The 25870-nt window shown below is 37.4% G+C and overlaps 1 protein-coding gene across 11 annotated transcripts in view; it reads right to left on the minus strand.

Moving 5' to 3' along the window:
- Nucleotides 1–14656: 14656 nt before the first annotated feature.
- The window catches only part of NLN (neurolysin), a 39621-nt gene continuing 28407 nt past the window's right edge, over nt 14657–25870 (minus strand). For all 11 annotated transcript variants that reach the window (XM_086868523.1, XM_086868522.1, XM_086868530.1 and 8 more), the window contains 4 exons: nt 23890–24076; nt 22754–22882; nt 21655–21791; nt 14657–17385 (listed from right to left, as the gene is read on the minus strand). In XM_086868523.1, the coding sequence (XP_086724649.1) occupies nt 17251–17385; nt 21655–21791; nt 22754–22882; nt 23890–24076 (588 nt within the window). In that variant the 3' untranslated portion in view covers nt 14657–17250. The remainder of the gene's footprint in view (nt 17386–21654; nt 21792–22753; nt 22883–23889; nt 24077–25870) is intronic.

Consider the following 25870-nt stretch of genomic DNA (forward strand, 5'->3'; position numbering starts at 1 on the left):
GTTTCTTGTAGAGACACTGAGATCCAAAGTTGCTGTTATTCTTCAACAAAATACCATTGAGACAAAAGATTCTATCATCCAAATGCATTTGTCATAGTCCTCTCCCTGACTACTGCTGTTAAATGCTTTCAAATGAGTGTGAAATTAGGCCAAGTTCTTCCATTAAGGGCAAAACATTGCTGTGGGTGGAACCCTTCTCTGCTTTCCCCATGACTACATAGACCTAACTGGCTGGACAGCTTCCTTACAATAGAGCACCCTTGAGACATTTGTGCATGTGAAAGACACACATTTTATCATGGCTCATTTCAGAGAAGACTAAGGCTTTTTTTCCCAGAAAGAGAGGTAAGAAAGAGGGACAAGAGTGGTGAAGATCACCTCTGTGGAGGGAACTGTCATACCATGTGACTCTGTCAGGAGGTACTGTGACTGATAGGCACTGTGTTTTGCTCCAACACACAGTTTGGACAATTTCCAAAATCATGCTGTCTGCTCCAGACGCTCCAAGATTCTTCCAGGATTCCTAGGCTCCCCAGCTGCCACGCAGAGCCCTCCCAAATAGCTCTCATTCCCCAGAAAAACAAAGCAGCCAAAGCACTCAGTAACAGCTTTACTTTCCTCACAGCCTACTGCCAAATTTCCTCACTAACTAGCATAAAAAAGTAAATAGAGAAAATTCACTGATGCTTGCATTAGTCAAGTAACTGTGTTTAGCTGTAAGAGGGTCACAGCTGATACAGCCATGGTGCGTTTCATGGGGCAGCACAGTTACACCAGACGGAGTTTCAAGGCAAGCACGCAAAGTTAGGAGGTGCTATAATTAAGGTACATAAGGTTAGGAGGTGCATAATTATGTTCAACCATAATTACACCCATTGGTGACTGTTCTTTATGATGTAGTCTTCAATTACATGACCACCTCCTTTCTTTTCCCTATGGAATCGGTGCCGGTGTCAGGACTGTCTACACGGCACAGTACTGCAGGATTGTCCAAATTGCCATTAAACATTCTATTTAGCACACTGGGAAGTGCAGTAGTATATGCACTGCATTCTGTTCAGAACACACTACCTTCTTTTGTGGTAGAGATGTTTGAGGCATAGGAAGTCTGAGATGACAGATTAAAATATTCTCATGCAGATTTGAAAAAAAAAAAATCCAGATTTGCATGTCTGGCTTGCATATTATTAAAGCCTGAATTTATAAATAACTTCCGATATGCATCATCTTTATGAGCTGTTTTCTTAACTATAGGATAAGAAACTATTTACCAGGACTGATTTTTTTTTCACACAAAAGGCCTTATCCGGCCTCAGTTTCTGTATTAAAATTCTTACTAACTAAAATGGGAGTGGGATCATGCCTCTGGTACCTGCTATCCTGCCTCTTTCCCAATGAAGCCTTGTTCACTTCAGCCAAACCAACAGGAAAAACTGCAAGAGTAATTTCTCAAGTAACAGCACAAAAACATGCACATAGTGTGACAGTCTGGAAGGCTATTACTATTGCTTACACTGAAAAAGTGAGCTGGTTCTTCAGATATATCTGGGAAATCTTTTAGTGTGCATTCTGAAAAGCAGAGTGGAGCACTCATCTTTTACAGGCACTCACATGTCAGTATCATGAAGAAATATTTATACTGTGAGCAGCTAATAGCAATCTTTCATAACTGCTTATTAACACCTTTGTATTTCTGAAGCAGGGTAGAATCACAGTTTCAGTGATACTCTGTAATGCAATGGCAATCCAGAAGTGTACATGTTCATAATTTTGGCATCTCTGTCTGAAATAAATGTATCTATATATCTATAATATATCTATATAGCAACTATATTGGTGGTACTAAAACACAGTCCTAAATGATAGGCTAACCAAAATACGATTTTTGAAAAGACACCTTTAAACTATACATCTCCTTAAAATGTAAAACTAGACAACTAAGTCATGGAGCTTGCTCTGGAATAAAAGTATGCTTGAAAATTCAAGATTACATGCACCAAGTAAAGCATATGAAGATCTTACTTTGCTTTAATTAACAGTGTGACTATCTATCCTATGAAATAGGAAAAACTGCAGAAGAAATTAAAAATAAGCATCAGACAAATATGTAGAAGAGAGATGAACTTACTAAGGGACTCCAAAAAACAAAACATATTTCAGAACTTATTTATTTTTTATGTGCTCTGACCAACCTGGGAAACCATTCTACAAAACAACTCAAGTGAGAATACTTGCTTTCCTCCAGCAGAGCACTTGGCATGGCATTCTTGGCACCATAGATTCCATCAATAAATCTCAGTAAGATTTTTGGCAGCAGGAACAGAACTATTTCTACCTTTCTTTAATCACACTGGACAGCCCAGAGCTGTTATGGTTCAGTGTCCCTGGAACAAATGGAGAAGGTTTTTTGATGTATTACATTACACTAGGATAAATAAGATTAAAGTTCTTACTATATATCTGGAAACAAACAAGTGTTTCTAAAAAAGTTGCATTCTCCTCATCCATCATTCCACAGCAATAAATATTTTTAACTTCAATCTAGTTACATCCTGTTTATAAACACACAGTTTTCCTACCAGTACCTCATTCACTCTAGTTCATTCTCTTGGTGATATTTTTTTCATGTTAACTTGCAAAGTTTAAAAGTTTAACTTTCAGGTTAACTTTCAAAGGTTAAAATATCATGATGTCAGATTTCATTATCAAGGAAAAATAAACGCTGAAGCACCTTCTTATTTACACCTACAATTACTACCCACACAAGTGTCATCTTGCTTTTAGTTTCAACACATCTTCCAATGAAGCATATATACGTTGTCATTTGGCAAGTTACTCTCCTGACCTTTGCTCCTTTCTTAGTCTATGACATCTACATTTGCATGTCATCCTGACATCCTTTTATGCACATCTCCAGGTGTTAGGCACAGGGAAGCAGCCACATGGATATCTAGCCCATTCCACTTGCATCAACAGCCTAGTCAGTAATTCTCAGCAGTAACTGACAATTCTGGCTTTGATGCCAATCTTTGAACATACATTGTTTGAAAAAAACACCTTGCTTTTCCCTTACAACTCTTCCTACAGTATGAGATTTCAGGTCTAAATGAGAACACAGAGGTGGTACAACACATACTGATTAAATAACAGGATGGCTGAAATAAATCTATCCCTTATACATGGATATTTTCTCTTTTTAAAGTTATAAAAAAAGTTACTTTAGAAGAAATTTAAATATTTGGTGAACATCAGAGTTCACGTATTCTGTTAATGCAAGGTGACCAGATGGCTCACTTAACAAAGCACCGCTGGCTTTTAGTAGACCTGTATCGGTGAATCCCTGCTAAAAATTCATTTCCATCCAAAAGCCACCTGAAAACAAATCTTGAGCATGTTAGAGTAAAACTGAACTCTAAATCTGACCATTCTGTAAGAAAATATTTTATTTTTATGTAAAGGAATATGTCTATAAGAATCTCAATTAAAAAAATATGATTTTCTCCATCAATATCTCAGTCAAGTCTTAAGGACATACCATAATCTAAATTACATAAAGATATCTGATGAAATAAATTTTGAAGAAAAAAAATCTTGCTATTGAAGTCCAGAGCTCTAATTAAAAAGACCTAAACATTTTAATCTGTACCAAGTTTGATAAACCATTCCAAGAAACTCTTATCTACTTTTACCACACATGAACTCTCATCTTACATTTAGAAGTTACTTTCTACATATGGTAAACTATAGTTTGGGCTTGTAGACCTGCCTGCAATTTAGGTTGCCCAACAACTCCTATTATAATAACCTGTTGCAATTTCTTTTAGATTTGCCAAACTGTAACAGTTTGAGCTGAAGCTGTCTGCTGTATATATTCCCCAGGCTGATTTTGGTGAGAAGAATTTCAGCTGAATTATTTTGGCTGGCTCTGAAAACAAAGCAAAGTATTATTACATTATTACATTACATTACATTATTACATATTATTTCAATAATTAAAAAATTCTGATAGCCATGCATTAGAGTAAGATTGAAACAGAAGAGAAAAATTTTGTTTTGAAATGTTCTTTCGGCTGTTCTTACATAGATACACTTACATTTACCCTGATCATATGCCTCTAAGAACAAGCAGTTTGGTAAAAACTTGCTGCATCTTTACAGCTGAAATTCTCTGAAATCCCCCTGAAATGCTTGAACTTCCCATAGCTTAGGGCAGGCTCAACTGCAAACAAGCCATTTTATCCCAAGCAAGACTTCCCTTCAGGGCACAACCACAGACCTGAAAGTTGGGCAGCCTGTAATAACAGTGGCTAACCAGCTCAGGCTACAGCAAGATAAACCAGAACTGTGGAAGTGCAGCTTGTTCCTCTTGTACCCTCAGTGATGAATTTCATGGCAGCAAATAAGGAGGGAGCTTTCTGTTATTACTGCAGAAGGAACAATCTGCAAGGGAACCAACTGAACAATTTTTTCTAGATCTTAAACCTTAGACACAAACTATAGACCGTGAACTACAGTAAGTTGATGCACATAAATCTGTGCTGTAGAAAAGATTATCTAGATAGTATCCCATTATTTCCTTTACTGGAAATAAAGTCTCAGTGGACTGTGCATGTATAATTAAAACCAAAATGTACTTTGTGCCCTTTGTTTCCTAGTGTAGGTCAATAATTGTGTCCTTGTGAAATACATTTAAAACAGATAATATTTCTCTCCATGTTAGGGACTTTTTTCCTTCTTCCTCCAAGAGTGACAATCTAGTCCCTCACTGGGGATTACAGCACCAGTACCTCAGATAGCGAAAGTAATGGCATTACTGACTGAAATGCTCAGAATAGAGGGCCACAACTGTCTTCACCCAAGCTCATTATGTTCTTTGTTATAAAAAAATTCAGTGCCAAAAATAATGAATTAGAAAAGAGTTAGAATTTATTTTAATTTTAATCTTTAATCATCAGAGCATTTGCTCAAATAAGAATAGATTTGAACATGTGTTGGTGTGTTGAGAGAGCATGCAAAATAATTATTTTCATAGTGATTCCTTTTGTGCATTTTGGTCATTTAAATTGCATGGGTCATCAAAAACCCCCTTGAATATTGTTGCTTTTGCCATATGAAAATTGCTCTGGTACTTTATATGCCTCTTTGTATGATAGATATGAAATATTGACCTTTAATTTTACATTTTTGTGCATATAATAAAAAATGCATTCATATCTGTGTTTTCTGGTGAAGAGTTATAAAATACTTTCAGTGAACAGAAATTTTATCATCACTTAACTTATCTCTCCCCATTCATATTTAAATCTCCTACAATCATTCCAAGAATCTTCTGCTTTTCTGGCTGAGCATTGTTCTTTTCTCCCCCTAAAGTGGAATTATTTATGACACTTAAATATTGGTTCTCTAAAAAAAGGGGAGATGATATGATCTGCAATAACTACAGCACAGGGAGATGGGAACCCATGTTTACATTTTCAAACCTCTAAGACTGTTTAATAGTTGCCAAAATACTCATGTCTTCTAGGTCTCACCTTTTTATATGCAGAGGGGGATATTCTTATCCTTGTTATCCTGAAATTCTGTATCTGTTGTTCTGTAACATGCTTTAGACAAAAAATGGTCAGTGAGAGGAGGACAAAAATTTTTAGCTGTTAGGCAGGTTACCATAGATTTTTCATCTCTTTCAACAATGGCCCTCATTGAGCTCCATAGCTCCTCATTCTCTGAAAAATCAACCTAAATAACTAAATAATTTAAAATAAATAACCCTGAGCTCTGCATTTTAATATGTAAAATTATAGCTATAAAATGCTGTTAAGAAACACAGATAACACACACATATAGGAGTCATACTTTGTGCTTGGGGAAAAATCAAGTGGTTTAGATTCACTCCTTTCTATTCTGTCAGAAGAATAAAAGAAGCACTTCCAAACTTAAAACATTTCAAGGTGAAAGTAGCTGTAACAAAGCACAGGGGGTTCACAGAGGTGGAATTGCACAAGGACTTCCTAAGAGGAGAAGGAACTTGTAACCTTCATTCTCAACCTGCATTTGCAATATAGGACAGCAAAGTTTCTCTAATGACAATCTGATTAAAAGTGAGCACAGAAATGTTACTATGCATTAAAGATATATCTAAAAATAATGTATTATTCCAAGGTGTCCTGTTGCTTACACTGAGGTATCAGTTTTCAAGTGATGTACAGAAAGTTTTCAAACACTTCCAGACCTGTTTCAGGAATCACTACCCTGAACTCATGGTACCGTCCAATCATTGATAAAACCATGTAACAGGTAAATCCATTTAAAATCAAGAAGAAAATTATGTTCTCTTGTACGTCCTTTAAAACCAAGGTAATTCTTCTTCATTAAGAATATGAAAGAAAATGAAGTATCTTATTTTCTATGATATCTTGTTTTTTAATTTTATGACATACAGCAATATGTCATAAACATTTTTTTGTTTTATAAAACAAATGGAATAACCTTCCTTAGCCAAAATCTCTCCTCTGAGGACACCTAGCACACATCAGAAGACAAAAAAGCCAATATAAAATAAGTAATGCTTCAAAATTAGGTAACATCATACAGGTTAGCTGCTAAGCTCTGCGATAAAATCCTTAGTGAGATTCAGCAGTGGAAATGATTGAGAGATTAATTCTCTTGCATCTGAAGTTTTGCTTCAGAAATTTCCAATTCTGCTGATTCCTGAATTCATCTTTTATTTTTATGTTAAATTCTATGGTCCTAAAATAGCACTTCTGCACAAACAGTTCTTTTTAATGAAGTCAGCAGTATTTTTATACTTCTGATGCCACTTTCTATTTTAATTAAAGTTGTACTGGAAAATTATATCAGCAACTGAAACATCTTCGTTATGAGTTAGTAATCTAGAGATGCATTATTTTTGTTACAGATGTGGGCTAGCAACACTAATAAAAATGTTTCAATCAAAATTTTTCTAATTTTAGGAACTTTGTTGATAAATAAACAAATGCTACTCTGACATACACATTGGATATTTATTTGGAAAAGCATTCTAAGTAGCCTAAGGAAGCACACCTGTATAACTTGCCAAACAGTATGCTGAGTTTGAGGACTGAACCCAAATTAATAAAATACACGTATCAGGCAAAGAGAATTTCTACTCTCTGAGGTTTCTCCAGCCCAGAAAGCAGACAAAGCAGCTTGAATTATCTCTTTTGCTCTTTTTGTTTTGAGATTGTTAGTTACAGTCTCTGCTTCAGGTGTGGAATGTCAAAAGCAAAAATAATTGAAAGCACAAAGCTATCCTATCACCTATTCCAAATCAAGAAGAAATGTCATCCCTTCTGCTACAGAAACAACCTGTGCTTTGGATCCTTGTCAGTTATCTACTTATTTCAAGATACTTAAGAATCATAGAATACCAGACTGGAAGGGGACACCAAAGATCACCTGGTCCAAACATTTTTTTGCAAAAGTATGATCTAGACAAGATGACCCAGCACTGTGTTCAGCTGGATCTTAAAAGTGTTCAAAGTTGCAGAATCCACACTTCCCTGAGGAGATATTCCAACTGTCAATTGCTACCACTGAGAAAAATTTTCTGTTGTGTCCAATTGGAATGTCTCCAGGAGTAACTTCTACCCATTACACCATCTCCTTCCCATGTGCTTCCTTGTAAACCTCCATCTTCTCTGTAGCCACCTTTTAAACACTGGAACATAGGGATAAAGTGTTCCCTAATCCTTCAAGGCCCTCAAGGCTGAACAAACCCAGTTCCCTCAGCCATTCCTCATGTGCCAGGCTTCCCAGCCCTGTGATTGCCTTTGTGGCCCTCCTCTGGACCTCTCCAGGCTGCCCACATCTGTGCTGGGCACCAGGGGCCAAAACTGAGCTCAGTACTCCAGGTGTGGCCTGACAAGCACTGTGTGGGGTGGGATAAGGAGTTCATCTCTGCTGGTGAAGCCCTTGTTGGAGCCACCCAGGATCTGCTCCCTTTCTGTGCTGCAGGAGCACACACGTCACTCGAAGGCAGCCGAGTCCACCAGGAGCGCCAGGCCACTTCCCACAGAGCTGCTCCCAAGCTGGGTACATCCCAGCCTGTGCTGCACTCCTGGGTTATGCTTTCCCAGGTGCAAAACCTTACACTTATCCTCACTGAACTTCACAATGGTCTCATTAGCCCACTATTCCAGCTTATCCAGGTCTTTCTGCAGGGTGCCCCTCCATTCCCAAGTGTCCTCTTGCTCAGACAGTTTGCTACTATTGCAGAATTTCACTAGGATACATTTGATCCCATTTTCTAGATTACTTTGGAAAATAAGCGGTGCTGGGCCCAGTATCAATCCCTGGGGACACCCCTTGTGCCAGGCTGTCAGTTTGAAGAGAAGTGACTGACCACTCCCTGGGTCACCCAGGTTCCCACCCACCCTACAGACCCCTTGCCTAGGCCATAACACAGCAGCTTCTCCAGGAGGAGGCTGTGGGAAGTAATACTGAGAGCCTCAGAGAAATCCAGGCAAGCAATGCCCACCACTCACCCAACATCAACTAAGCAGGCTGCTGTGTCAGAGAAGGTTACCAGCTTTGCCAAGCTCAATTCGCCCTTGGTTAATCAATGCTGGCTTTTCCCAGTCATGTGCTTCACCTGATGTGCAATAGCCGCCAGGAGAATTAATTCCTTAAGCTTCCCAGGGGCTGAAGTAAGATGGATGGCTCCATCACATTTTCCTGGATCCTCCTTTAAGCTCTTTTTGTAGGTGGGGGTAACACAGTTTTCTGTGACATTCTTTGAGCTACATGACTTCTCAAAGATTCTGCAGAGTGGCCTCACAATGACATGATCTGGCTGTCTTGACCCCTTGGGGGATATCATCAGAGCCCCTCAAGTCATACGGGTCAAGCTCCAGCAACAGCTCACACATCACACATCAACTCTGCCTTCACTGACAGCAGATCTGTGTTTGCATCAGCCTGGATTTTTGCTCCTGACACCTGGGGCCCAGCAGTGCTGGTAAACACAGAGGTGAAACTGCTGAGAACCTCTGCCTTTTCAGAACTGTTGGTGACTGATTCACCTCTCCTGTTTAATAGCAGGTGAGTATTTTTTTCTGCTTACACTTGCTATTTATGTACCTGAAGAAGGCTTGTTTTTGGTATCTCTGGCCAATTTCAATTAAAGCTGAACTTTTGCCATTTAAACCAAACTTTTGCACACCCTGACAATGCCCTTGTAGTTCTCAGTGGGTATTTACCCATTAAGAAGATAATACACAATTAGCAAATGTAACTCCTGCCATTCCAGCCTGGGTACTTCTTACAATTTGAGAATTTACAATGCTCAGGCTTTAGACATGCTTTTGAAGAATCCAGGTAGGATATTCCATTTGAGATGACTTCTCTGCCTTGAAATCTATGGATGACTTCATAGTATATTGTTGTAGTGTATCTAAAAATCATGGTATATCCCAAGGGTAAAACTCACCCTCAGTCTGTGTAATGTTAGTCCCTACCTGAGAACCTTTTCCCTTTCCCCTGTCCCATCGGCTGTAACATCCCTGTGTTTCCTGATCACCCCCGCCCCCGAGTATGAGATAAGACCCAGGGCATTTTGGTCTTTTTCTTGCCCCGGATGGATGACATGCAATAAAACCAGGACTATTCCAGCAAGTTTGGGCCTCCGGTGTCTAGATACTTTTAGTCCCTGTTGTATCCACTCCAGGAACTCTCCCCTGCCCACCCGTGTTCCTTGAAGGGCAGGACTCTCACCACGGGGTGTAAAACAGAGGAGTCCCCACTCCGGGAGAGGATTGCAACAGTATATCTCTGTCCAGGAGAAAGTCTGTGAGAGACAGTTACATGATTGAACAAGCTAGATTTTTCTCTTGTATGCAAATAATTTTTTTCCCTTTAATGAAAACTTCTTTTCCTGTGATCCTAGATAAGTCTTGGAATTCATTAGTAAGTTCTCTGTGTTTTCTCAGTGATCATCATTAGTCCTCTGTAAAAACTGAAGGTGGGTTTGGTTGTTCCTTTTTTCTTTACAGGTCATACCTCTCATAAGGGGTCTTGAATTTCATTTTCACACATCTTTGTCGTAACAACCACTTTTCTAACATAATTTTTTTACCACATCAGGCTTACCCTTGTACACTAAGTTCATGTTACCTAAGTATCACACCCCTCACCTAAAGTTTTCTCCTAAAAACCTGATTAACTGCATTCCAACCTATATATCATGTTATCTTTCTATCCAGACCAAACTGAATCTATTTCTAACTTCTCCTGACTTCAAGGCATACAGGGTTCTGGGTACAGCTCTACTGAGAACTGATCACACTGGATACCTGATGGCATGAGAGAAGCTCTAAAATGAAACTAACTTGTGATTTAAGCAATTTTCATAAGAAGTCAAGCAAACCCAATGTAATCCTAAGGAATGAGAGAGGAAGGAAAGCCACCTATGTCAAACTTAATCCACACTTTCACCAAGGACTAAGGTGGTTAATTCTAAAAAGCCATACTGGACCAGAAGGTCCCTTTTCAGGTTAGGGCATACTGCTGCATGTCTCCAGCAGAGCAAAGAGCATAGTGAAAACAAAATGAAGGAAAAAAGAAGCTGATTTGCCAGTAAATTAGATTATCTTCAGATGTGGTTTTTTTTTCTCTATGCAGATTCACACTTGTTCAATCTTCCCCTTGTGCATTAAGTTCCATTAGAAATGGTGAATGGGCCCATGGATGGGCTTATCCAAGGTTTACCATGCTTGACAGGAAAGGGAACTACCCTGTGCCTATAGAAATAGGTAAGGCATAAACACACTTGGGAAAAAAAACATTCATAATGTGAACATGTATACAGACAACTTATCCATAATACTTCTCAACTTCTGATGATTTTTCTTACCTGTAGATAATGTGAATTGTTTTGTATAAAAATAAAATTTAAATGTAAGAGAAAAATGCTATTAATGCTATTAAGTTTAATTGTACTACATTTATTAACATTTTACAGATAGCTCATTTAAGCCCTGTTAATTCTATGGGACTTAATTCTGAATTTTCAATAGGATGAAAGTCTTACTTCTTGACTAAGCTTAAAATACAAACCCACACTTTTAAAAATTTACCAAGGTGAATAAAATGTATTCCTCTTGCAGTATTCTCCTAAAACACAATGTGTGCTTTGACACATTTCCCATTAATGCTCTAGGCCATTTCATGCTTATAGAATCAAGTAGTTGTTGTAAAACCCTTCTGTGACTAATAATATTTGTAACATGTTACACATTACATGGATGTAAAATTCTGACTAGATTTCTGGTATTCTGCCAGATTTTGGTAGTAACTTATCCTGGATATTGAACCATGACTGGTTCTTAATAAATAAAAAATTGAATAAAAGGAGAAATACAAATTGCTCAGTTGTTTGCTAAGTGCTTCTCCCAAGTTTAAAGTATACACCTTAGATAATGTGCTGACTGAATTCCTGAGGACAGCAACACTTCAGGAGAGGCGAGGGAAAGGATAAGTTTTGGGCCTGACAGTGAGACCAATCAGAATGCATCAGCTCTGCCAAAAACAAGTCACCTTAAGAAGTCAACCTAACCAAAATCTGGAAATTCAAATGGGACAGCACAATGAAGAGAAACTAACTCTGGCTTCTCAGAAATCCTATTTATAACAATAACTTCAGAGTTCTACTCAGTTTCTACCTTCTACAGAGAAAAATACGGCCTTCTTCAACAAGAAATCAAAGGTTGGGTTTATCTTCTGTCATATAGAAAAGCATCTGTCTGCTCAAATTTTCTTGTAAAACTTTGTATATCTCACAATCACACAGTTAAAGAAAACTATTTCAGGCTAAAATGTTTGGGGTTTTTTTTTGTCAGTTCCTGAAAAATTCTGTCACTGGTGATTTTATATTATTATTTTATATTTTTATATTCCTGTGTAATGCCTGAAGCACTTAGACCACTACCCTGTTCTGCAGTAATTCTATGCCAACAAGTACTCTCAACAGTTAGCTACTGTTAATCCATTTTATGTATCCTCTATTGATACCATATTGTGTTATTTTAAATAAAAATATGAAGCACTAAATCAAATACATAAATCTCTACAATCACTCTCAACAGGCTTGTAATGGCCATAAATGATTACATCAGGGCTGTCTGAAAAAAACTTGTTTTTCATAAAATCATTTGCACCCTACGAATTATACTCACTGTTAGTTCTTCAGCAACAGAACAACATTTATGCCTCACTGCTGTTCCACTGAAGGTGGATTTCAAGCTATGTGACCAAGAGTCACCTATTTGGTTTTTGAAGACTAGATCTCATTAGCAGTGTTTTAGTACAGTAGCATATGCCCAGCTATCCCAAAATGAATACCACGTCCTCACCACTAATTCTTGTTCGTTTGTAGGGTGGAAGCCATCCAACCTACTCATGCTACATGAGTATTCTTAGCAGACATTGCTTAATATGCTCCTCACTTAGTAGACTGGAAAGTACCCCATCGTTCTCACATGACATGATTACATCACTTGCTTCTTTGTAAATACAGAAGAGGAACTGAATTAAAAATTGTCTTGGTTATCATTTGCCATATTAGCATTTCCATCTACTGAAGGGTCTGTAACACAAATGGTATTTATTTGTACTTAACACATTAAGCTATACATATTATTTGCTATAATTCTTTCATTTTTTATTTTTTTTTTTGCCTCAACAGTCTCAGCCTTCTTTATTTTTAGCACTTTTTATTTATTTAAATTTTGAACACTTTACAGTTCCTCATTTTATAACTATTTTCTACTTCTGGCCACACTTCTGTTTTGTTTATTTTTAATTGCTGTTTTTACTGGAAGCAGATTGGTTCTTAGAATTTTTCACAAAGATTTTTAACTTGCGAAATTGTGGGATTTTGGCCAATTGAATCTCAAAGACATAAAACTTTTCATTCACAATTTTTTTTCCCCAATAATTTTGCTCCTTTGTTCTCTTAACACTGAGATTTTAAACCTTTTCCATTCATCAGAAGTATGAAGCAAGCAAGTATTGGTTGAATCTATTCTCTGTTGATCAATACTGAGCAAAATTAGGTCATGATTCTTGGTTTCTAGGCAACCACTTCCAATTCATTTACTTAATTTGTCTTTATCTATCCTAATGAGTTCTAAAATTGACTGCTGTTTGGGACTGCATCTACAGTAGTATCATCTACACTTTTTACACAGGCCAGTGATGATTATATACAGGATTTCCAGTACATGCCCCTCAGACTGAACTTCCCCAAAAACTTCTTTACTCCCACCATGAGAATCTATTGTTTAAAATATATTAATGAAGAAAGTGATGAATTAATCCCCAGATGTCAGGAATAAGTCAAGTTCTTAAGTAACAAGCCAGTGTATAGTCTCATGTTCTTGGCTTGCAAGTAACAAAAAATTATTCACAGAAAAGCATGTCTTGTTTCTAATTCATAAAACAATGAAAAACATTTAAACAGCCTTCACAAATCACTATACATCAAGTTAGTCTTCTTCCTGTTACCTGCCTCTGACATCCACTTCAACTCTTCTACAACTGTTGTCAAAACACTCTTCTCCAACTTCATCCTTCCACCTGACTGCTTCCCTTCCTTTTCCTCTGACTAGAGTACCACATAATCAGGTGATGTCTAACCCCTATCAGTAATCATGTATCATGCAAACAGCTCTTACACTTCTGGAAAAGCCCTCCAGGAATCTCCATTTAACTCACCTACCTTGCCCTACCCTCAAAGGTAGTTGGATATAATTTCATTTTTTTAGAGAGAAAATAGCCACCACATCTCACAGAGCGAAGTTTAAACCTCTTACTCAGACTTCTCACCATTTATGTAAAAATCACCACATGACTTGCAAGCAATCCAGAAAGAGCCTACATGCTGGACCTATGTCACACAAATAGCAGTAGCAGCTGCTGAGACTATCACTTAGCCATCTTGTAACTCAGCCACGTGCTCAAACCATTCTATCCTTCACGGTGAGGCAATAGAAAGAGAAAGCCATTGCCACTTGCTCAGTGGATAATAGGCACTCTCCCAGGTTTCTGATTTTACCCTTTCCCTTTCAGATGAAACTTTTGTTGTGAAGCCAAAGTCTAATTTGAATTCCTAATACAAGAAAGTAATAATCCTAAACACAGTGAAATTCTAAGAAGATACAATATTAACTTTAAAAGGCATCTGTTTGTTACAGATAAAAACTACAAATTACTTCCTCATTTACTATAGTGAATACTTGAAGTTGGTTTGGAATAAACTCAGGCTTTCATAGAGCTTGACATTTAACTCAGGGGAAGCCTAGGTCTAGCAACTCTAGAACAGGTAGGGCTTTGTCAGATACCTGTGTTTTGGCATGGTTTCATATACATGACTGTTTCTGGTAGTGTCAAGGTCATTAACTCACGTTTGCAAAACAGAAGTGTTTCCTGTTTTATTGGGGGACTCCATGTCACAGCCTTAGAATAGTGTCAGAAAAAGTTTTTCCTATACAAAGTTTTACACCTATTATAGACAGGTGCAGAAACAAAAAATGTCTTTACCCAGGGTTACTTTTCCATCCCAAGATCAGGTATTGAGAGTAAAAACATGAACATAAATTTTATAGAATCACAGAATAAGTTTTAGTTGCAATAAAAAAAGTCATTTAATCCAACCCAAATTTAATTCACAAGGCTCCAGGAAGCCAATATAAAACTTAGCAGACAAGTTTGATATGTTACCACATTAAGATTTTCATAAGCAATTCAGAACATACCCATTAGTCTTCTCTGCTGAGTGTAGTGTTAGCCATAGGCTGATCTGATATAATTACTGCCTGATGAAGCAACTGGCTTCTACAAAACAAATTACAGCAAATCCTATTCCTTCGGAACAGATATAGAACACAACACTTTAATTTGTGGTTACAATATGGTTTAGTTTTTCCTCCCTACACACATGGATATCCATTTGCTGCTGACATAACTGTACAATTATGCAGGCATTTTCACACACAAGTAATAGCAGACATTCTCCTGCACTTCAGCATCTTGGCTTCTCAACACTGTACAACATACAAACATACACACTAAAGAGTAAGAAAATTAAAAAGTCAATTAAATTGTCATAATTACCATCAGTACTGTTCTAACTCTAACTTTTAAATCACTACATGACTTTTTACCACCACATATTTTTGTCCATATACTGTACTTACAATTATCTACCTTGACCCAAGACTGCTGATTTATGCAGAGAAAGGTCTCCCTCATGTGGAAATCTGCCTACCAACCATAAAATAAAAACTGATTTTTGTTCCTTAATAAAGGTTCCATTGCTTAGGTTTGCAGATTAATTTGGGGAAAGTACAATTTAGTATATTTTTTACAATGTTTTCGTTCTTTGGAGATATTATTACAGTGTGAAAGAAAAAACCATGTTGATAAGAGAATCACAAGAATTTTAAACATGTATAAAAAGATGGCAAAATACCGTAAGCAAAAGAATGTATGGGAAATCAATCTAGGCAAAATTCACAGGTTTTGGGGTAATCTTGTATCCATCAGTTTTCTCAGCTTTCCATTCTGGCCATGCTGAGTATTGTTCAAGGTCTTCTCATACATGTGATTTCCATGTATTGCCTTTTCAGAACCCAGCATAACTGTGGCCTAAAATTGCAACTGACCGTAAGAGTTAGATTTGTCTTAATTGTGTGGTCTGGTAAGACAATAGAGTTAATCTGTTTTGGCTACAGATAGTTATGATTCCTCACATCTAACTGGTGCAGTTCAAAGGTAAGTCCATTCAGATTTTCTATTTCAGAAACTAATTAAACTCATTTTTAACTCCCCAGTTTCAACATTTTTAAAGAAAAAAAGGGCAAAAAATGAAGCTTCTCACTCTGAGAAATACTCACAATTTGTGAGAACAATCTAAATTTCAGGTTTTTTCCCCTAAAACAAATGGACATCTTTGACCCAAAGTGAATGATATCAATTTTCTTTTGCTGAAAAAAGTTTGCCTTTTCAGTTGACCAGGTGAATTTTCTTAACTCATGGTTGAGCCAAAAACTATAGACCCCTACCATGTTTACAACTGTGGTCCAAATGTCTAAAATGTATTGGGTAGTAAATAAAATTTAAAGGCTGTTCATATACATGCTGTAATAGTAAAACCATAGTAAGATACCTAAGACAAGAAAAGTGCACTTGGATTAACAGCTTTATTTGAATGGTGTAGAGTTGGCTTCTAAGACTAATTTTTCCTAATTTTGCAGAAAAACTGCAGATTAATACCTCAATTACTTTTACACTCCTATAGCTGAAACTATTAAACCTATTGCACTTTTTTGTAGCATTTCTGCATGCCATACCAGAAAGGAACAGAAAAACTTTTAATTGGCTTTTATCATTCCCTTTAGGGATATTTTATTTCCTTCCTTCCTTATTTGTATCTCAAAATACTTAAGAAACCAACTGAAGCCATTATAATTGCTCAAGTACAATATTTTAGTGACAGTATTGATATAATTTGGAAAACAAAGACCTGATTTGTGGTCATCAACAAAAAGAGTGGTGGAATAACTGAAAAATCAGCCACAGATTTTGGCTGATTTTTCCCTTTTTAGTTATACTATATAAGTATATAAATGGTACAATGCTTCAGAATTAGGTCTAAAGTATGACAAAAACATATCTGCTGTAAAGGTATCTGGGTCAGGTTCTCAGACTTCAAATTCGTCAGGTAGCTGGACTGAATTCAAACAAAGACAAAAATCAAACACTTCCTATCCATCAGAGACACTGGTGAGCCATCAATACAAGAGAGAATAAAGAATGAATCTGTTTCCTTTATTGCTGGTTGTATTCTTTTTATCCCCTTCAGTTTTAAAATTAGTTCACAAGACATAATTTTAGTGCATGTCTTAAAAGAGAAACATGGCATTAACTCCTCATATTGATTAGTATTAACTCGTATTATTTCATAACAGTTTAAAAAAATTACCATCCAAATTCCTCAGCTTCTGCACATCTCAGAATTTTTTTTCCCTGATGTGTTGAATTTTGTAGTTCTATGAAATTTTGTTTTAAAAGTCACATTTTTATTTATACAATTTAAAAAAATTATCCAAAAATGACCCAGTTTCCCTAGAATTATACATAGTTAAAATGTGAAATACACTGATGTTTCCAGTTCAGTCCATACTTAAATGCCATTACAAAAGAATCATAACTTTACTGAACATGTAATCCCTTACTCAACAGGAAAGCTCTTTGGCTTGGTTTACGCTTCAAGAAATTTTGTAGCATATCCATTCCATCCAAAGATCCACCAGGTTTCAAAATGAGGTTTCTGTATTTCATCCCAGCCTGACAGAAGGTAAAGCAGAATGTTAGTACTTCTTATCTTGCCCCTTTTTCTGTTGCATATTTGCTGCATATGTACAAATCTATTAATGATAACTTTCCTTCTTCCAGATTTTCCTAATACCAAATTAGGACATACCAGGATATACCATAAGTATAATTTAAATCTGCTGGAAGAATTCAAGAGAACAGAAATTTGATCAATTCTAATGAAATTATTTTCCTTGTGGTTTTACACTGGTTTTGAAGGTACAATCAACTTGTCTGAAGGCATTCTATAAAGCATAACAAACACACAACCTCTTCAAAATCTTCAGTGAAAGACTACCCCTGTGACTGACAAGCAGGGAGAAGGAACCCAACATCCTGTCTCTAACTGATGATTTCTCTTTTTTTAATCTGTTTGGATTACAGAGATGATACTTCAGAGATAAAATAGGTATACCACTGTAGAATGGCATGGCACTTACACCCATATAATATACACAGTTGTACACATCATACATAAAAACACATCTAACCCACCTATTAAAGTATCTTAGAGAAAATGAGACTTAACTCAGGTTTCAGGAAGAAACATTATTGCTTCAGAAAGAATGGATTCCTTTAAAAAAATCAGTGACGTTTCTAAGAAAACAAGTAATGAGGAGTTTCTTAAAAAGAAGTTGTATTTTATGGAACGTATGTATCTGGAGAATTCTGGGCTTCTGAGACATGATTATAAATGAGAAAATGTTATTTTGCATGCACATGTCCCAGGGCTTCTGATACTGAAGAAGCCAATGTTCTTCCTTTCAGTCAGTGTATATACACATATACACTTCCCCACAACTCATCAAGACCACACTGCTTCCTCATGACTTGTTGGGGGGTTATGATTTTTCCTTTTGTTTCTTCATCTCATGGAATTCTGTCCCATATGTTGCTAGGAAACAATAACTACCAATACTTAAGAAAACAAGAGGTGTAGTTGGGTGTCACAACATTCCATTGAAATAGCCCTGGCTAGGAGCAAGTTACATCTGACAACACAGAGAAAGGTGAAGGGTCCTGAGAGGTTTGGGGATGGCCTTTTTGTCAGTGTGGTTTCTGGGTTCCGGGGAGCTGTTTGCTGTTTGCTGCTCTGCCTGCCCGCTTGGAGCTCAGAACCGGTGCGTGTGGCGCCGACCCTCTGCCCGCCTTGCCTTGCCGCGGCCACTCCTGTGCGCTGGACTCTGAGATCCCGATGCGGTTTCCCTGCACTGTAAAGTCTGTTAAATTTTTTTTTTTTGTTTCCCGGCTAACTGGGGGAGTGATCCGGAGCCAACATGTCGGGTGTCCCCCTACAATTTTGTGCGGGAGCTCGGAAATCGCGACCAGTTGCTGCCCGTCCCTTCCCGCCTGGGCCGAACAGCCATGACGGCGTGGTGCCCGCGCCACAGCGCCCCCTGTCGGCCTGGCGGAATCCCCGCTCCATCCCGCCCCTTCCGGCGGGAGCAGCAGCGCCCCCTGCCGGCCGTGCCCGGAGCTGCAGCAAGGGGAGATGGATTAAACTGCAGGGAGGAGACTGTTAATGGGGTTTTCTGTTCTTGTTTGTTGTTACGGTTTGTTCGCCTTGTTATACATACATACCAGTAAAGAACTGTTATTCCTTTTCCCGCATTTTTGCCTGAAAATCTCTTAGTTTCAAATTCACAATAATATGTAGGGAAGGGGGTCATATTGTCTATTTCAAGGGAGGTTCCCACCTTCCTTGGTGGACACCTGTTTTTCAAATCAAGACATGATTGTACTGTAAAAACAAGCAAAGGTGTTTTCAAGTGATGGGCTTCCATGACTTAATTGAATTACCATTTGCAGTGTCTGAATTACAGCTGGAAAAATCTAAAATAAAATAAATATAAATAATAAGTTTAAAAAAAATCACTGAAGTGTTGGTCACACTTCACTAATTTTTCTAGTTCGCTGAACATCAGCAGCAAATGAATATATTGTTCCCTGCAGTTTACAAGTATCTTTCGAGTAGACTTGAGTCTTTGCTATTGTCCCTTCAGAGCCAGAATACTGCTCAGTGCTAGGGAGATCAGAGGTTAGTTCAGATAATGTGCAAGAAGTGAGGAGCTTGGCTACCAATTAAGTTAGAGTTAATTGTTTGTGGAAAAATATTAATATGTTCAGTCTCTGAAATTAGGTTGTATAACTGTTGCTCAGAACAGGAGGAGAGGTTTAATTCAAAAAGGAAGAAGTAAGCCAAATTTCTGTAAGGCCTAGTTACAATACCTTATTTCCTTTTCTGCTGTTCTGAAAACTAGTCTAAATCTAGATATAATGAAGTACAAGTAACTACAAAAAACATATAGGTATCTATTTGCTTATAAAAAATTGTTTGCCCCATCCTGTGGGATGTTATCATACTGGTTTGGGTTAAAAGAGAACTAGTTTGAAGAGATAACATTGCAGAGGGAGAGAAAAAATCTCCACAGCTATCCCTGAAGTCATATCAGCATTCACACAAAATGTTTGTGTGCACATATGTCAGACAGTGAGTAACACACATAAATAATCACTTTTCTGCCTCACTTCTTAGCCTGAATAACAGGCTTCACAATAAAAGAGGTACTAGTTTTCTTTCAGCTGTTCCACAGAGATATTCACTTTGAGCATAATTAGTTTATTCTCAAAGCCTCCCATAAACAGGCAAACAAAAAAGAAATTCTCACAGAAAATCAGAATAAAAGACATCCCTCAGGAGAAGTAAAGGTAACAGAGCCATTTTGCCAAACTATGGCTTAGGGTTTTGACTATACATTCACTCAAAACAGATTTTTGAGACTAGACAGTAAAACTGATGGAACAAAATTATGATGGCACTGGAGGGAGGTGGTTATGTCAGAACAAAAAAACTGACACAAAGTTCCACAGGTTTGGCACCAGCACCCTTAACCATCTTTCCCAAATGCTAGCAGTTATAAAAGCCAGCAAGTCTGAGCCCTCCATTCAATATCATTTTAAGATCCATATGAACAACATTTCATTGAAAGTTCTTTTATTTACTCATTTAGCTTGACACTTCTCTACTGTTCATTTATGAGTAACGAGATTCCCAATGAATAAGCAGGTAGGCTTATTCTCGTATGTACCTGTTATGAATCCCTATCCGTTCAAGGTCAATCCTAACCTCCAAACCCTATGTTACTTCTTCTCTCAAACTGTGAAATTGGCTGCTTTTCTTCAGAATATCCGTTTTAGGTTTTGTTGGCCTAACCACTGCCTCAGTTTCACAGTCGTATCCCATCTACTCTTTCGACTCCCCCTCTTTGTCCAGATCAAAATCTAATCTTGTTTACTGTCTCCATCCTCCAGAGGGATAGACAGTTCTAGAAGTTCTGGTTGCTGTGATAAGTATAGGCAGAAAAGAAGACAAATTCCAGGAAAGGCAAAGGATAGTCATTAATTTTCTACTCTTTCCTTTATTCTTCTCTTGTATACTTTTATTGAAAGGAAGAACTAGTGCTGGAAGCTGAATCAAGAATGCAGTTAAGAGGATCAGGAAACCCCAAAAGTCTTTCCCAGTATAGAACTCACCTGTCTCATCTGCAGCACCTAAACTCAAGTCTAATACTATAATCTCTGAAAAAGATTGCTAGAATTGGCAGGACTACTAACCACATCACTAATTATCCTTTTTTTCTGCTGGAGGCAGAAGAGGCTGAAGAATTACTTTAGGGAAAAGAGACACAGTAAGTCTAGAACCTCTTAATGGTTTGGAGTTCAAAATGGACCTGGGATTTAAACCGAAGACGAGACAACTTTCACATCATGTGTTGTGAAAAGCTCAAAATAAATTCATTTTCTAAATTGTAACTACATAAAAGGACCACATAGTTAAGGTACAAAGAATGTAATGGAAATGTAAAAGAAACAGAGCAGCACTATCGTACAAGTTTAACCAGATGAATATGCATCTGCTTTTGGATCCTGCAATGGAGGAATGTTTTTTCAGTCCAAAATTACAGAGGAAGGCATTAGACAAGGCAACACAGTATCTCAAAAGTACTGCAGTATTAAATATACGGTGATGTAAGAATCGTATTAAAATCCAAGTGCTCTAGGAAATTTTAAGATGGTTTCCTTAAAATTACTTTTACACCTTTTTTGATTTTGATCTGAACTCAACAGGTACAGAGGTAGTACTTAAAACATTATACTTAGGGATCATGATGGCAATAAATGTGGATTCAGAGACAAAGTGCAAGAGCAGAAAGAGTTTAGCAAAAAGTACTCAGCACCTACCTTTGGATTCATTATTCCTTCTTGCTTAAAGCAGCTATAAAAGATATCCATGGAAAACACTTCACTCCACAGGTATCCATAGTATTGACCATCATAACCACCTGCCAAATGTCCAAAAGTAGCCGGCATGTTTGTTCCTTGAAAAGTAAATCAACAAAGTTATTGAAATTAAATACAGTTATTTCTCTGATGCATACAGTACTTCAACAGTAAATTAATAAGGAATTTATATCAACTACTGTAGCAGTGTGGCAAATGGATATTGTTAATGCTACCAGTCCAAAGCTCCCTTGAGAAAGCCGCTTGGGTTGGCAGAGTCAGTCACTGCATCCAAAACTCATGCACAACACAGGTAAGTCAGTGAAGAAAGACCAAAAGGGCCTCCTATATGGAATTCCAGAGAGGTTTATTGCAACCCCACCAAAGGGATCCAGTGACCAAAGACCAAGACTTTCTGCAGTGTCTCAGGTTAAGTATAGGGTCAGGGGCCAATAGTCTAGGGGCACAGGGGCAAGGCAAAGGTCACCAACCTATAGGGGACAAGGTAAATTTACCTCGTCTTGCATAGCACCTGGGAAGAAGCCTTTTGCCTCATCCTAAGCAGTCAGGCTTTCTTGAAACCTGTGGCAGACTTACAGGGCATATGCCCAGAAATTCCCCCAGCAGGCTCAAGGGCTTGCTCAAACTACTTTGAAACCTTTAGCATAACAAGTCTGAGTATGCCTCAAATTACTGAACATACCTGTTGAAACAGACATGTTGAACATCAACAGTATTGAAAACGAAGGAAACTCAATTTCCCATTTTAGGCTACCTGTCCATCCAACACAGATGTGACAAAACATCTAAAGTAGAATTCACATTGTGACAATCTAAAATATATCTTGTAAAAGGCTAAATTTTATATTTACCTTGTTCTTCCTTCAGAAGAGATCATTAAGATCATCCTAAATTCCAAAATCATTATTTCAGCTCCATAAAATAGATTATTCCATAAATAACTCTGGTTTTTTGTGTGCCAAGCATTATTGAGAAAGAAAGGCATGTTAATTCAAACCATTTGGGCATGAAGCTGTATAAAAGCTTCATACTGACATACCTGGAGTGGCAGGAATTCCTAGAATCTCTATACAGTATTTGGCATATTCATCTGCTGGGTCAACAGACAGCTCTGTGTGCAGTGCCTGGTCAACTTTGCTCAGAACAATCTGACGGAGGGTTAGATGTCCTAATTGGGTAAACACATTTAATTAACCAGTATCAAAATAGCTGGACTATCATTTGCATCTTTCCTTCAAAGATCTCAACATGCATACTCAATTATTAGAATTTTGGAGTTATATAATTTCCATCTACACTTACAAGGAGTTGAGAAGAATAGTTTTAATAAAGGAATTATGCTAAGCTCCCTCTTCTTGAATATTACTTTCCTCATTGATAAAAACTAAAATAATGCAGATATTTTAAAAGCAAATTTTAATTTAAACTTTTTTTTAAGAAGCTACAAGATATGAACCTTTAGTCAGACAAAATGCTTATGCAGCTAGAGCCTGTGCAAGCCACAAGGACAAAGACTTCTTGTTCAGGATAGGACAGCAATATGAAATAAACACGAGTAGTTTAATGATGACTTGGTACCATAAATGGGAAGCTCTGATTACAAAAATAAAGAGATGGGAGTGATAGAATAATAATGACATGATAGGTAATGACGTGAGATTACAATCTTAGTTTGGAGATATACATATAAGGTCTACAGCTATGCTGTCTGGGATATATTATGTCTGTTCACTAAATTTGCAAGTAACTTCCATATCTGCTAAGTGTCGCATGCAAATCAAATGCAGACGATACATGTAGATATACAGTGTCTTGCACAGTGCCTGGAGTGCACATAAGATTAAAAACCCCACAAAAACCACACCAGACAATAACAGACGACCTTCCTCCACCCACCACACACATGACCAATTGTAAATGAAAAAAGCCTATAGGTAAAAAAATTATATGGAGAGGAAAGATATTTTAGTCCTGTAGGTGGCCAGAGCTGCTACTCTTCCTGCAAAGAGTTCTATCTATCATAGCCTTTTCTAGTGGGGTACCCACACAAATAAACCTAGAAAGACAGTGGTAAGTGCATGCACAGAAGAAATTTAATAGGCTTGTTGTGTTTGTCAGCTTTTAAAATCATACACTTCCATACATATACAGTGGGGAGAAAAGGCAGAGACATACCTGTATTAGCAAGTCTAGAGGCAGCAAGCTTCTCCAGAAGAGCGTCTCCAACATGGGTTGCATCTTTATAATGTCTTGACAGCTGTTGTAGTGGCTCTTTTTCCCACACCCAGTTCTCAAACATTTGTGAAGGTACCTCTACAAAATCTGTTTCCACATTAGTTCCACTAAACCTTGCAAAATCAGTCTAGAAAAAAAAAAAAAAAGCCTTTGAATTAAGTTAAAATAGAAGTGAGTATTTTTAGTAGAATATTTAAGATGTCAAAATTTCAGTTTAAATCACAGGAAAAGGAATAATTTGAACAGACCAATAATAATAGTAGTAATTTTTAAATGAAATTTAAAGAAAGGAGGAAAAAATCAGACATAAGACTACTACAAAGGAATAAAGTAGGGTACTCAGTAGTTATATACTGTATTATCTACTGGTATAGAACAGTGCTTCAATTTTTTTAGTATTATTCATTTTTACCTTTTAGGCTACGACAGCAATACAAATGTTTTCATACTATCTTGTGACAATGATACAATTTGTAAATCATTACAGATTTTTGTTGTGTTTACCCCAAAGTAAAACAATAAACTCCAACTATGCACTTTAAAAAGTTTATTGTATTGCAGTCTACCACACTGATTCACTTTACTTAACCAACTTATTCTATTAAGCTTTGCTCTATATGTCATCTTTGGAATATATGTGGTTAACATATAACACAATTTTTTTAGATGGACTGATTAAATAAATAAATAAAATAAAATAAATCCCAGCAACCTTATCCATGGAAAGTTTTCAAATCTGACACTTTGATAAAAGAATCTTTCTTCTGAAAGCCAAGCATATTAGCACTTTTTTTAAAATTTAAATTGTTTAAATTTAGTATCAGCAATGACTTCATATTTAACAGGTTCCCCCAGTATCAATTTTGAAGAAAAGTTTGTGCAGCTAAGAATCTTCATTAAAATATACTCCAAATCCAGATATTTCTAAGTCACCTTCTTTCACCTGAAAGACAGTTATTCAAATACACAGAAATTATTTAGTCTTATATAGAATCATAGCATCATAAAGGTTGGAAAATACTTTTAAGATTATCAAGGACAACGACCAACACAGCATCACCACCATATTCATGATTAAGCTGTTAACCTATGTTCTCAAGTACCACATTCAGACATTTTTTGAATGCTTCCAAGGATGTTAATTCTACCATTTCCCTCGGCAGATCATTTCAAAGATTTACAATGCTTTCAGAGAAAAAAATTTTTTCTAAATTCCAACTTCCAATCTAAACCTTCCCAGGTGCAACTCAAGCCATTTCCTCTTGTACTGTCATTGCCTGGGAGAACCTGACCCCACATCTGCTCCTTTCAGGCAGTTGTAAAGAGCAATAAAGTCCCCCCAGCCTCCTTTTCTCCAGGCTAAATACCCTGAGCTCCCTCAGCCACTCCTCACAAGACTTGTGCTCCACACCCTTTCCCAGCTCTGTTGCCATTCTCTGGAGTCACTCCAGCACCTCAATGTCTTTCTTGTAGTGAAGAGTCCAAAACTGCACAAAGGATTTGAGGTGTGGCCTCACCATTGCCCAGTCCAGGGAGACAATCCCTGTCCTGCTCCTGCTGATCCAGGCCAGGATGCCATTTGCCTTACTGGCCACCTGGGTCATGATACTCAGCTGCTGTCACCAGCACTGGCAGGTCCTTTTCCTCTGGGCAGCTTTGCAGCCACTCTGCCCCAGCCTGCGGAGCTGCCTGGTGTTGTTGTGACGTAAGGGCAGGACCTGGCACTGGGCCTTGTTGAACCTTATGCAACTGGTCTTCCAGATCCCTTTGCAGAGTATTCCTACCATCACTCCACCCTTGTTCTTGTAATGAGTCTACCCCTCCTTGCCAGCCCAATTTTATTTTTTTCTTTTCTTTCTCATCAAAATACTAACAAAACATTTTAAGTGCTAAAAGAATTCTCAGTTGTTCTCTCTAAGAG

This window comes from Cyanistes caeruleus, chromosome Z, assembly GCF_971803275.1.
Source record: "Cyanistes caeruleus chromosome Z, bCyaCae1.hap1.1, whole genome shotgun sequence".
Classification (NCBI taxonomy): domain Eukaryota; kingdom Metazoa; phylum Chordata; class Aves; order Passeriformes; family Paridae; genus Cyanistes; species Cyanistes caeruleus.